Source organism: Artemia sp. Qi Xiang Cuo, chromosome 13, assembly GCF_049724085.1.
Source record: "Artemia sp. Qi Xiang Cuo chromosome 13, ASM4972408v1, whole genome shotgun sequence".
NCBI lineage: Eukaryota > Metazoa > Arthropoda > Branchiopoda > Anostraca > Artemiidae > Artemia > Artemia sp. Qi Xiang Cuo.
The window spans coordinates 36705000-36717741 of NC_142806.1; the positions used below are offsets into that span (position 1 = coordinate 36705000).

A 12742-nucleotide genomic window follows, 5' to 3' on the forward strand; every position below is an offset into this window, starting at 1 on the left:
AAAATGTTTACAGTATATACAATACTGGAGTTCTGTCAAACGTTTAACACCCACGCAAGTCCTTTCAATTATTTTATCCCATACTTTCGTAGTTGTATTATACAAATAGAACTGTCTATCCTGGTCAAAGCAGAATAGCTTTGGGATTTCCGTGAAGAGCAAAAATATCAGTAACAAGTCTATACTAAGACTGTCTGTGGGAGTTTCATAGCTCTTTCCAAAGATTATATAATTTGTTATTTATGTCAAGTCAACTTCATGAAGTGACAACAATATTAATCGTCTCCCTCCTCAGCTTATTTAAGGGAGGGAAGTTTTGAGAAGCAAGCACCCAGCATTTAACCCTAGAAGGGTAAGCTTTCGTAAATTTTACGACGCAAAAACACTTTTTCGCGGTTGCCATGGAAACGGATGCATTGCGCGAACCGACCTCCCCGATATGTTAATATTATGACTAGCCAGTTCTTGTGGCGTCACCGAGGTTTTATTATCCGAATTGATTGTGGAAATATTAAGGGTGTGTAGTAAAATTTACGAAAGCTTACCATCTACGTAACTTTTCACCTATTTCAGGAAAAGGGATTTTTTTATCAAAACTTGGTAATTAGTAAGCTTCTTTAGACAAAGAGGCTAGATAAGTTTTTAACGTTATTGACAAGCTTCTTAGCAAATTTCGTGAGGAAATAGCACATGAAAATGCTGAATTTGGCTATTTTCTGATTTAAGAAATGAGCAGCAAAAATTTTTCACACTGACAAATAGATATGTCACGACTGACAACTTGTTTACATCGATTCCGTTTGCAGCAGAACTACTGAAAGAACCGTATCGACTGACTACAGTTGGTACAGTACGAAAAAACAAGAGAGAAATTCCGGAAGAGCTGCTTGTAAGCAAAGGGAGAATCACAGGAACCTCAATGTTCTGTTTCGATCGGGAACTGACTCTAGTGTCTTATCTTCCTAAGCCATCAAAAATGGTCCTGCTTCTGTCAACTTGCCATGAGGGTACCAGTATCACATATGCAAGCAAGAAGCCTGAGATCATTGAGTACTACAATAACACCAAAGGCGGTGTAGACACATTTGACCAAATGTGTAGTTCAATGTCAGCGGCTCGGAAGACAAACAGGTGGCCCATGTGCATGTTTTATGGGTTGATCAACATCGCGGTTATCAACAGTTATGTCATCTACTCCTTCAATATCTCCAAATCTGGTGGAAGACCACTTTCACGAAAGGATTTCATGAATGTTCTGTCCAAAGAGTTGACCCAGCCGCATATGACCACTAGCTTAGGAGCCCCCACTTTGCAGCACTCGATCAGACGCGATATCAGTCAAACAATGGAGGTGACAGGTGAAATACATTCAGGAACGTCTGTGGAAAGGAGAAGAACGACCTTCAGCCTCTGCCCAGTGCGCATCCGCCAAATGACTACCAATTTTTGCAACCACTGCAAAAAACCGTTCTGCAGTGAGCACCGTGCGAAGTCATGCATACCATGTGACTCCAAGAAATAAAAGCAACCTTTTGTGCTGTGTAAAACATTATCTGAAGATCTGTTTTTGATAATTCCCACTTACTTTTAAAATATACTTAAGTGATGAGTTTTAAAAGTCAATGTTTCTGCAAGTAGTAATTTTTACGAAAGCTTACCATCTACGTAACTTTTTGGGAAGCTTACCTTTCTAGGGTTAAAAAAGATTAATTTATCCGAGGCCATTATAACTTTTCATATCTTATGGCCTTTACTTTTTATTTTTGGGAGTAACATTTACTTTCAAAACTTAACCAGTTATAATGATAAGAACTACTTACCGGTTCTAAGGTTCTTAGATCGAATATTAACAATGTCATCAAAGTAGTATTTTGAATAGGTTCCGTACTGTCGATTCAGAGTAACTGCATAATCATAGTAACATTGGTAACTTGTTCCACAAGTTTGCTCAATATCAGTTGAGTTGAAACTTGTGCTAGAAAGAATTATACAGTTATTTTCATTATTCGCTGTTCCTACTGTACTCATTGAGTATTTGCTAAGCTAAGCCTATGCCTCCAAGAAGTATATATGTGTTAGATTAACGACGCGTCTTGACTATTAAGGGCCGAAAAACAATGAAAATGAAGCAGACGAATTTAAATCCCAGTTTTATTTAGTCTCAGCAATTTTTGCACGGCAGCTTCGTTTGGTTATGCTCAGGTATCGACAATCTTATCAATAACGGTTAAATTCTATAACAGAACATGGCTTTGCCAATAGCCGTTACACAAAAATTCAAATGGCAAAGTAATGAGTTAAAATGTTAAAAGAAAATCTGGTTCATGGTCAATAGAATGATGAAACTCTTAACATACTGTATATTTTATTGGTTTGGTAACTGTTTTATTCATTAGAAATAATCAATCAACGACAGAATAGAATAGCGAAGAAAAGGAAGGATAAAAAGGTAACCGATTACCATGCTACTGTTTTTAAACCGCATTCTATAGGATTGTTTAATCAATCACTTACCCGTACTCAAGTGTATCTTTTGTGGCCTTCCTGAACATGGGAGTAAATGGAAGGGTATTGATGTCAGAACCAAAAAAGATGTATTTTGGGATTTTTGGAGGTTTGCGCTAAGTTAAAATAAGATGGATAAAACTTTTTTTTTTTTTTTTTGTACAAACGTAACATTTTCAAAATCTCATTTTCAATAAAAGAAATTCGGATCCATGAACAGTCGATATATTAAAAAAACTGTCATATATCGGCCAAAACACACTTGGTCCATCTCTCCTGATAGTTTTTAAACCTGTCGATTGACAAAATTTAAATATTTATTATCACGGGCATTACACTTTAAAGTCCAAATTATTTTCAACTTTAGAGGCACACGGTGTATCCATGTACTGTCTTTACTTTTCATAACGGTTCACATTAAAAGCATTGACTCAACGTACGATACAAACTTTGGCAGTTTTAATAGTTGAATGTAGAAGAAACTGTTTGGACTCTTGTTTAGAGCTATTTTGAAGGTTCTTGAGAGTTTCAGCGTGCCACTTATTGTCACGGTATAGAAAGGCTTTGAAAAATATATAAGAATAGCAAATTTCTACTGAAAATTTTTAAGCATTCTTTACTGACGTTATGGCCACTTAACTATATTTTAGCATCAGAAACAAGGAATAAGGTAATTCCATTCATTTATGCCCCTAGATAGAAACTAGGTCTGCATGCATCCCACAGAAAGGGGTAAGACACATCATTCCGGCGCTTTTCAAAAGTAAAATCAATTGTTAGTTGTAAAGATGAAAGGAATATATTATGACTATAGCAAAATAGCCACTTCCCAAAATATTGGGGTGGGGTGGAGGAAAAGACCCTTTACTGACTACTTGGTCATTTCACACGTTTTTTCCGTCAATGTGCTGAAGATAATGAGTTATTATTTCCGATTAGTACAAACATTCCTTTTTACGGCGGAGATTGAAATTTCCCTAAAGCGCGGTAAGTTTCGCAGAATGTCTTTGAAAACTGACAAAACTTAGCAAAATCACATAATTTTTGCCTGTTATTTTATGGACTTTATCTTTCATAAACAATTAACCAACTACGCTTGGGGCAAAATCCCCATCCTTTGTCCGATACACTTCTGTTTAAAATGTCCTTTGCTTGGGGTATTATCTTCTTTTTGAAAAATTTACTTAGCACCATAAGCATTTAAGTGCTGGATGAGATCATGGAAAAAAAATAATTCTGTAAACATTTTTATTTAAATCATTTTACCAACCAGAGGCAACGTTCAAGCATTACCTATGGTAAAGAGCCATAAGGCTCCGGTGTGTCATTTATTATTTTGTTTCCAAGAACAACTTCATATGGAAGGTGTGGTCTTAGAATCATTTATTTTAGTATCTGTTCGTTTTGGGTTTCATTTATTCCTTAATAGTAATTTCCGGTTACTTTAAATTTGAATCATTATAGGGCTTTATTTCTGCTCCTCATAAGTTTAGAAGGGCTCTTTACTTTACTTTAAAAAGCTTCTTTTTCGGAATGTTCTATTGAAGTTAATTTCTTTTTGTTTTTGATTGTCAATGTTCTATTATTCGTTAATACGATAAATGTTTCTCTTTATTTCTCTTTGAAAAACTTATTTTTCGGAAAGATTTCTTAGAATTAATAAAAAAAAAGAATCTTTTTCCATTTGTTCTTTGTATATTTTTCAGAGAATGGTTCTTCTGTGCCTCAAAATTCAATTTTTGTTGTTAAATTAAAATATACTTACATATTGATTGGCAATGGAGGTTTACTGAAAAAGACTGGCCTGAAGGTAGCATCGTAGTAAAAATTTGAGGATCGGTCATTTTCATGGAAAAAAAGGGAGCGACCCTTATCCGGATGATATTTGTCATCCACATTCCCTGAAAAAAAAAGATAAAAGGTTATATCAGATAAGGTTATACCATAAAGAGTGATTTCCGATCGGGATTTCCGATCAACAGATAAGACAAAGGTATTGTTATATATATATATATATATATATATATATATATATATATATATATATATATATATATATATATATATATATATATATATATATATATATATATATATATATATATATATATATATATATATATATATATATATATATATATTTATATAATATACACTTTAATTTTGGAAGAAGTAGAAGACTGAAACGTTTTTAAGATTATTACTGAGGAACTAATCCATGGGAGAACCATCGACAGACAAAGTCTAGCTAATATTTTATTTTGCAAATACCATTATGCAGCTGAACGTGCGTGTTCTTCAATGCTTGTTTTTTTGGTTAGCCAAGACATGGAAATGATGCAAAATCAGCTTGCCTATATTATATTGGAATCTAGGCATTTATACCCCTGAAAAATATCCCTCTATACCTCTGGAAAACTCCTCCACTTGCAAAATTGAGCAGCCAAAGAGAAAAGTACAAAAGAGGTACACTAAAATGTTGATCAAATGTCTTAAGGCGTAACAAAAGGACCAGATATTCAAAACAGTGTTAGGTCAGGGGCTGGTTGGTCTCTAATCACTTTCGACGGATAAAAACAGGACTATAAATCTCAATTTCTGATCAAATGATCATCCTCAAAAGTTCCTACGACTACGAGATGGAGGTAGGGACAGTGGCAGATCTAGGATTTTTTAGGGGAGGGGGGGTGTGCAAATAGGTTGATCCGATAAACTTGCGTTAGGAGCAAGTTTAATTAATGCAAATTTGCGTTAATTACATAAATTACACTACTTTAGATTATGCTAAGGGGGTGCTCCCCTTGACCCTCCTGGATCTGCCACTGGGTGTGGATGAGGAAGGGGCAATCCCCCTCCTATACGGAATAAATTCTGCTCATTTTAGGGTTTAATCTTTACTTTGATAATAACAGTGTGGACCAGAAATATTATCAGAAATGAAGAGATATTAAATATCAATTTCTACCTCCCAATCCCCCACCGCCCTTCCTTAGAACTAATTCTGTATTTACTTGAAGGCTCAATAAGGGGTGGAAATGTTTGTCCTACTTGTAAAAACGTAATAAAAATGCATAAAAACACATTTTTATGCGTTTTTAAAGTTTGTGTAGGCCCCTCCCCCCGAAAAAAATATCCCCGCAGACAAAAGTCCTGGACACGGCCCTCAGAATTATATATCAATTTCTACCTCCACCCTTCCCTCGTCCCTCCCTTAGAACTACTTCTGTATTTATCTAAATTAAATAAAACTTACAATAAGTTTTCCCAGGGATGATCGTATCAAGCCAAGAGCCCTAGAAGATCGGGAGAGGGCTCATGTGAACAAAAAATTAAAGTTTTAGTGCTTTTTTAAGTGACCAGAGAGACTGGATGGCAACTAGTCCCCTTTCCCTGCCTCTTTTCTCCCAAAGATATCCGAATGAAATTTTGAGATAGCCATTTGGTTCGTCATAATTAAAAGGTCAAATAAATATGCCTTTGGAGATGAAAAAAACCTTCCACAGCCCTTAAGAAAAGGCTGTAAGTTTTGGAATTTGCCCATCGCTTAGAGATAGTATTTGTTATTGGGAAACATACGGACATTTTTTGAGAGTTCTAGTCCTATTTTTAAAAGTCAAAATCAATCCGCCCCTGTCCTAAAACTGCTTTGGATATCAGGTCCTTTGGATTCCCCTTAGGACATCTGATCAACATTTTGAGGTACCTATTTTGTACTCTCTCTTTGGTTGCTCAATTTACGCGGGGGGAATTTTCCACAGGAGATTTTACGGAGGAGAATTTTCCGAGGGGGAATTTTCGGTGAGGAGGAGGGGAATTTCCGTGGGGGGAATCTTACACGGGGATTATTTTCAGGGGGAGTTATTTTTCACAGGCGATATGTTCCAGGGGGGGGGTAACGCTGACTCTTCTTTTCCCATTATGTTGAACCTGGGGTGTAGCAGGCCTCGCTGCTAGAACTTTCCCTGACATTTATTGTTAGAGAAATTCTAGCTTATATATAGAAATGATGCAAAAATCAGCTTACCCATATTACAGTGAAATTAGGGTGAAGTGGGCCTTCCTTTTAGAGCTTTCTCTCTGTCGGGCATTTATTGTTTTAAGCAGCATGCAGAAACTCAGTGAAGCAGGCCTTCCTGCTAGAACTTTCTCTATCTGGCATTTATTGTTTTAAACAGCATACAGAATCCCAGTTTAGTTTTAGTTCAGCGAACTCAACTAATTAATGCCGGAGGACTAATCCATGGGGGAACCATCGACTGACAGAGTATAGCTAATATATCTTTGCAAATATTATCATGCAGATGAATTTGCGTGTTCTTCAAAGTTTAGTTTTTGGTTAGCCAAGACATGATGCAAAAATCAGGTTGCCCGTATTATATATAACCTGGGGTGGAACAGGTCTCCTTGCTAAAGCTTTCCCTGGTGTTTATTGTATTAAGAAGCATGTAAAAACTCCGTTTACTTTTAGTTGAGTGAAAAATAAATTAATTCAAGAAGGAAACATAGCTTTGAAAATTTCTATTACTAGTTAAACTGATAAAAATATAGTTTTTCGTATTTTGGCTGCATTGTTTTAAGACACACTTAGATTTTCTCTTAGAGAAACATTTTGTCTGTTTTACCTTACTCTTTCTGATGATAGTATTTTACCGCTATGTTGGTCATTCAAACTAATAAGTATTTTACTTTTTCTTACATTCCTGGTGGTATATTCCTTAGTTGTTACTAAACCCATTTGGGGCATCGTATCTGTTTTTAACACGCATCATTTGAGTTTCTCAATTTTACAGAATATTCCCCGCAGCATAAAAATATTAAGGAGAATCACATACCACAGGCGTTTTATCGTCCAGCAATCCAGTGAAACAATTTACATCTCTTAATTTTTCCTGTAAACTTAAAAATTAAAATTTAATTAGCCTTTAACCTCGTTTCCCAACGGAAAGCAAGAAAAACAAAATTTCTATAAAAAAATTGATTAAAATGATGTGCCTTTTAAGCACAGATACCATTGTCTAAAGAAATGACTAATATGTTGCACTGAAGGTAGCCGTCAAATGGTAGACTACCATACCCTCTAACTTAAAACTGAAATTTAGTAATATCGATTGTACTATCAAAGTGTCGCATGTGTCCCCCCTTCGTTTCAGTCATCAGAATTTTCTTTCGCGATAAAAATTGGACTCAACATTAACTGAGCTTCAAATCTCAGGCCCGGATAAGCTGCCCCCCCCAAAAAAAAATCAGCCTAATTTTTCAATTTAATCACCCTAAAAAAGAAATTAGCATATGCAAATTTTACTTGGGCAATATTACTACCAATTGTCCTTGTTTCGTGACTAAAAGTGGGTCTTGTATATATATTTCATAAGTGCTTACATAGCATTCCAAAGTTGTCATGCAATAATTCAAGATCGTTAACGTCGGTCATAACGCTAAAGCTTGCATCTGGAAGCATTAGGTCGTCGTTATGTTCAAAACTCCAGTTTCCAAATAATCCTCGTGTATGGTTCTAAAAAAAGCATGAATTCAAAAAAAGAAAATCTGATATCAAGGCAAAATTCTGCATACAAGACGTTAGTTCATGACAAGAAAGGAAATTTCTTTGGTCATCTTCACATACTTACTACCCAAGAAGTCGCTTTGAGCTTTTATTCATGAATATGCAACTAGTATCTTTTATTGAGAGATTTTGCATCTCATATTTTTGCTGGCTTTGTAAACATTGCAAACATTGCTACAATCAACTTCATTAGAGGGTCACGAGCAAGTTTAGATAAATTCAATGTTATTCTATTCTGCGTATTATCTACCTTTTATTTGTGTGTCCATTGTGCTTATTTTTGGAATTGAGTCCTTTAAAACCAATTTTTTCAGTTAATAAATTTGAACTGAACTCATGATCATATCTCTTCGGTTGCGGCAGAGATTTGAAGGCTTAATGACTAGTGGGGAAGTATGCGACATTAAATGATATGTATATGACACAAGACTTAACGAAGGAAATGTATTTTAAACTGCCAATATGTTTTCTGGATCGTGACTTTGATCTTATCAATCCACGCATTAGACATTTCAAAATCGAAGTATTTTATTTAAAACATGATATTGTTGCTCGGTATGTCCGTGCCGAATTATAGTCCAATCTTTTGATACTTTTCCCGGTTTTTCTTACGTTAACTTGTTCTCTTGACACCATGGTGTTTATAAGTGTTTCCAGGAATTATCAAATTTACCTGTTACGGTAACTTGACATGTCAGTCTTTTATATTTTTACTAACTTCATTGCAACTGACGTCATCATATAGTTTTAATATAGCATAATTTATGGTTGTAACCTACGATTAGGATGCCATTCATCATCTTGTGCATTAAGATACAGTTTTTAGTCAAAAATTGTGCCATGCTTTAAACATTATGTTTTGTTAATTACAAAAGTCACTAGATACAGCGATTTCCTTTAAAATGAACCCTTAAACAGCTCTCTCTGGCGTTCCACTTCTCTGCTAACAGGGAAGAAGAAAAAAAAGAAAAAAGAGTACACATCAGTGCTTTCGATGCAAACTAGGATTTTCCTTGTTGTTTAAGCAGGGGAACTGTAAGTTCCCTGTATAAGGCTTTTGGTCATGGCAATTCTAATGGTTTACTTCTTGCTTCTAGCTGAGGCTATTTACGAGGGGTTTAAAGTTATTTTCCAAAATTCCATAAATCTATTTTCGCAATAAAATTTTACTATTAAGACTAATCGAGATAAGAGTTACCATCCCTGAAACAGCTACAATTGGTAATTTTTCTAACTTTACTAGCTTACAGCTACCATTACAACCATGGTCATAACACTTAAATACTACCCACAAAACAAAAAATATAACACATAGGAAAAATCCTTGGGCTTTTTGGTTTTTACCTGATTTAGTAAAGACCGAACTACAGGGAATTAGGCAGCGTCACTCAAACATGACATCATACTCCGGAGGCGAGATTTTTCTAAAGATTCGTTTGTTATATTATCATGGTTGCCCTCTTAGGGGCAAATTAGTAAACAATGAACCCCAGTACATAGTGGCCGACATTTTGTCAATAAATATGCCTGTTACATCATCTTTTATATGAAAATGCATTCTTTGTCAAAGATCGTATTTTGTTTCAAAATGACGGTTTTGATTGTGGTTGCAGCCACAGCTGCAACCTAGTAAAGGATGCACTTACAATATTCACTAGATATAACATTATCCTTTCCAATTATTCTTAAACACCTCTGTGATGTTTCAGTGCCCCAAGACCGGTGACAGAGAAAAAAAGAAGAAAAAAGGAGATTTATAATTGCATCCCATGCAACAAAGGAATTTTTCAAGACTGGAACTCTCCTAAATTGGGTTTTGGGCTATGGCGGTTCCAGTAGTACAATTTTCGTTTAGATCCGATACCATTTTTGTGTGGTTTCAGGCTATTTTTCTTCCCAAACATTTGCTATTAAACATGGCTATTCTTCCTCATTTAACAGTTTTTTCATAACGCGTTTTAAAATTTTTAGTTACTATAGGTTAGTGTTCGTTTTTTACTTGGTTGTCCACAAGGGAGCAACCATGAAAAGAAAAATAATGAGACACATCCACCCTTGCAAAAAAGGGATTTTCCTCCCTGTTTGAGGTGGAGGACTGTAATTCTCCTCTTTAGGGTTTTGACCGCGGGAATTTAAATGGCGCACTTTCGTTTTCGATACATCACTATTCATGAGGGTTTTCACGCTCTTTTTGAAATTCCCAGAAACTTTCCATAATAAACTTTTAGTATTAAGATTGACCAAAATAATAGTCACCATTTCTGAATCAGCTTCAAATGGCAGTTTTCTCACTAAACGATTTTCTTCAGAACGCGTTTTTTTTTATTAAACTCTCGGCTAATATGACCACTCTTCACTAGGTTGCAGTAATTGTTACAACCACAATAAGCTAACCTAGCTCTAAATTGAATATTCACAAATTCATGAATAAACTAGCCGCCACCTTTTTTCAGCAAATGAATGTGAAGATTTTCCATTTTATGACAGAAAATTATTTTGCCGAAAATCCGAGGACTCTAATCTTACTTTTTAGGCCTTTTTTTTCAAATGTCTTTCTTCATTCTGTTTTTACCAGTGGTCTAGGGACTTTCATCATGCGAAATGCAACTGTCATCAAAGCTCTCTATTCAATGTTCTATTGGCAGAATTTTTGATTTTTGGATAAGATCAATAAGATGTAAAATCTCAGTACCTTGATGAAGCCAAAAAGTGTAATCTGGACAGAGAGAAGTAAGATCTTAAATGTAAGTTCTAAGCTTTTCGATGAAACAATAAAATAGGACCACTGATGGAAGTTTATCATGTTCATACTACATGATGACTACAAAATAGGAATGACCCAAAGTTACCTTTATGACATACATAGTTATTGTCTACCTGGGCTGCTAATTTTTTTGATCATTTATATATCCTTTACAGCTGCTTATTTATGTATTCTATAAGTAAGTCATTTATAAGGATTATCAAAATACAAGCTATAATATCGGTCATTTTCTTTTCAATGTCTTTGACAAATGACATAAGAGAAAACACATAAGAGAAAAACAAGAGAAAACACGATAGACACGGTAGAGAAAACGGTGACATAAGAGAAAACAAACATAAGTGAATTATTTCATTAAACATAAATTCTTTTACTTTTCTTAAAACTCAGCCTCTTGACTGATTTGAGTGAGTTCTATCCCTTCACTGGAAAACCTTGGTACTAAATAATCTGTTAAGAAAGGATTGGAGTGCCGTGGAAACACTCACATTAACTAATTTTTTGTGTTGTGGATGGGGAGATCGTAAATTATTCTAGGTGGACTAAAATAGAAGAGAACCCTGCTTTTACCCAATTTCTGAGCAATTGTTCCGCTTTAAGGTAGAATTTTTAAAATTTGTAAAGATCAGGCCTATTGTAAATAAAACCATAATCTTCAAAAGACTTGAAGTTGAAAAGTAGACGTTTCTATGTCTAGGCATGTTGTTTTGGATCCCCATAATTTTTTTTACACCGTGTTACGTCCCTTTAATCTCGCTCTGGCCAACAATAAGAGACATGCCAACAAATAGGACAAACTGAGGCATACTTTGTAACAAATGAGGCATACTTTAGCTCAAAAAAGACTTATCAGTATAGAAAAACTCTCCAAAAGCAAGATTAAATGGGAAAGAATAACAAAAACATACTCCTAAATCGGACATCAATGATTTAAAGGAATTGAAATATTCTTGTCTTTGCAAAACATTGAACTTTAATTTTAAATATGAGTTTTAAAACAAAGTAAATATAAGTAAAACTTACCACGTAGGTAATCGGAAGATAGACTCTGGCTGACATGTGACGGTGGTTTTCTACAATTTCAACTCCTGCTCCAGAACTAAACATAATAATAACATGACTCTGGTTTAAGATGTTGGCAGGCGTGTAAACTGTCACTCCTGAAAAAACATCATGAATAATAAGTATTTATTGTTTTGAGAAGATCTGTCAAATTTTTAAAAGTTTACACTTTAGGGAAGAGTTAAAATGAAGTTTCAAAAATGTATTAAATATTCGATATGCCTTTCTGATGGATGTTTATGACGCAACTTTAGCCATTCTCTTGCAGATGGTGGATCAAATATGGAAATTTGAAACCTTCAAACCAGGTAACCGGGCTGATGACAAGATATTTTGAAATCTCTGTCTTCTTCCCTTCTGACTAGGCTTAGATTAAACACTGACGCTAGATTAAAAAAAAATGGGGCAATCTTTTATTTCCCACAAAGTTTGGCTGGAAACCGCAGCCGCCTTCTGGTAGTCGCCTATATTGCTTTAAGTTGAATAACAAAATTTTTCAGACCTTAGAATAACTTTTCATTTCCGTTTCATGATCTAATACCAAAAGGGTTCCTAATTATCATATGGTTCCTCGCAGACACTGAGCTAAAAATAGCACTAATCAGTGAAAAGAAATTTAAGGACAAAGAAATACTGAAGCAGATGTGGGAATCTTTTTCTTCCCACAAAGTTCTACTGGAATCCGCAGTCACGTTCTGGTAGTCTTCTATATTGTTTTAGGTGAAATAACAAAAGTTGCCAAACCTTAGAATAACTTCTCGTTTCCGTTTCATGATCTAATACCAAAAAACTTTCTAATTATCATATCTTGCAGATACTGAGCTAAAAAAAAATTAAATAAAAAACAG

At 34.9% G+C, this 12742-nt stretch overlaps 1 protein-coding gene across 2 annotated transcripts in view; it reads right to left on the reverse strand.

Annotated features, from left to right (window-relative positions):
• mesh (sushi domain containing 2 mesh) overlaps window positions 1-12742 on the reverse strand; it is a 94459-nt gene that overhangs the window by 13360 nt on the left and 68357 nt on the right. For both annotated transcript variants that reach the window (XM_089099462.1, XM_089099461.1), the window contains exons 13-16: window positions 11856-11992; window positions 7885-8017; window positions 4271-4406; window positions 1821-1975 (exon numbers count right to left, since the gene is read on the reverse strand). In XM_089099462.1, the coding sequence (XP_088955588.1) occupies window positions 1821-1975; window positions 4271-4406; window positions 7885-8017; window positions 11856-11992 (561 nt within the window). The remainder of the gene's footprint in view (window positions 1-1820; window positions 1976-4270; window positions 4407-7884; window positions 8018-11855; window positions 11993-12742) is intronic.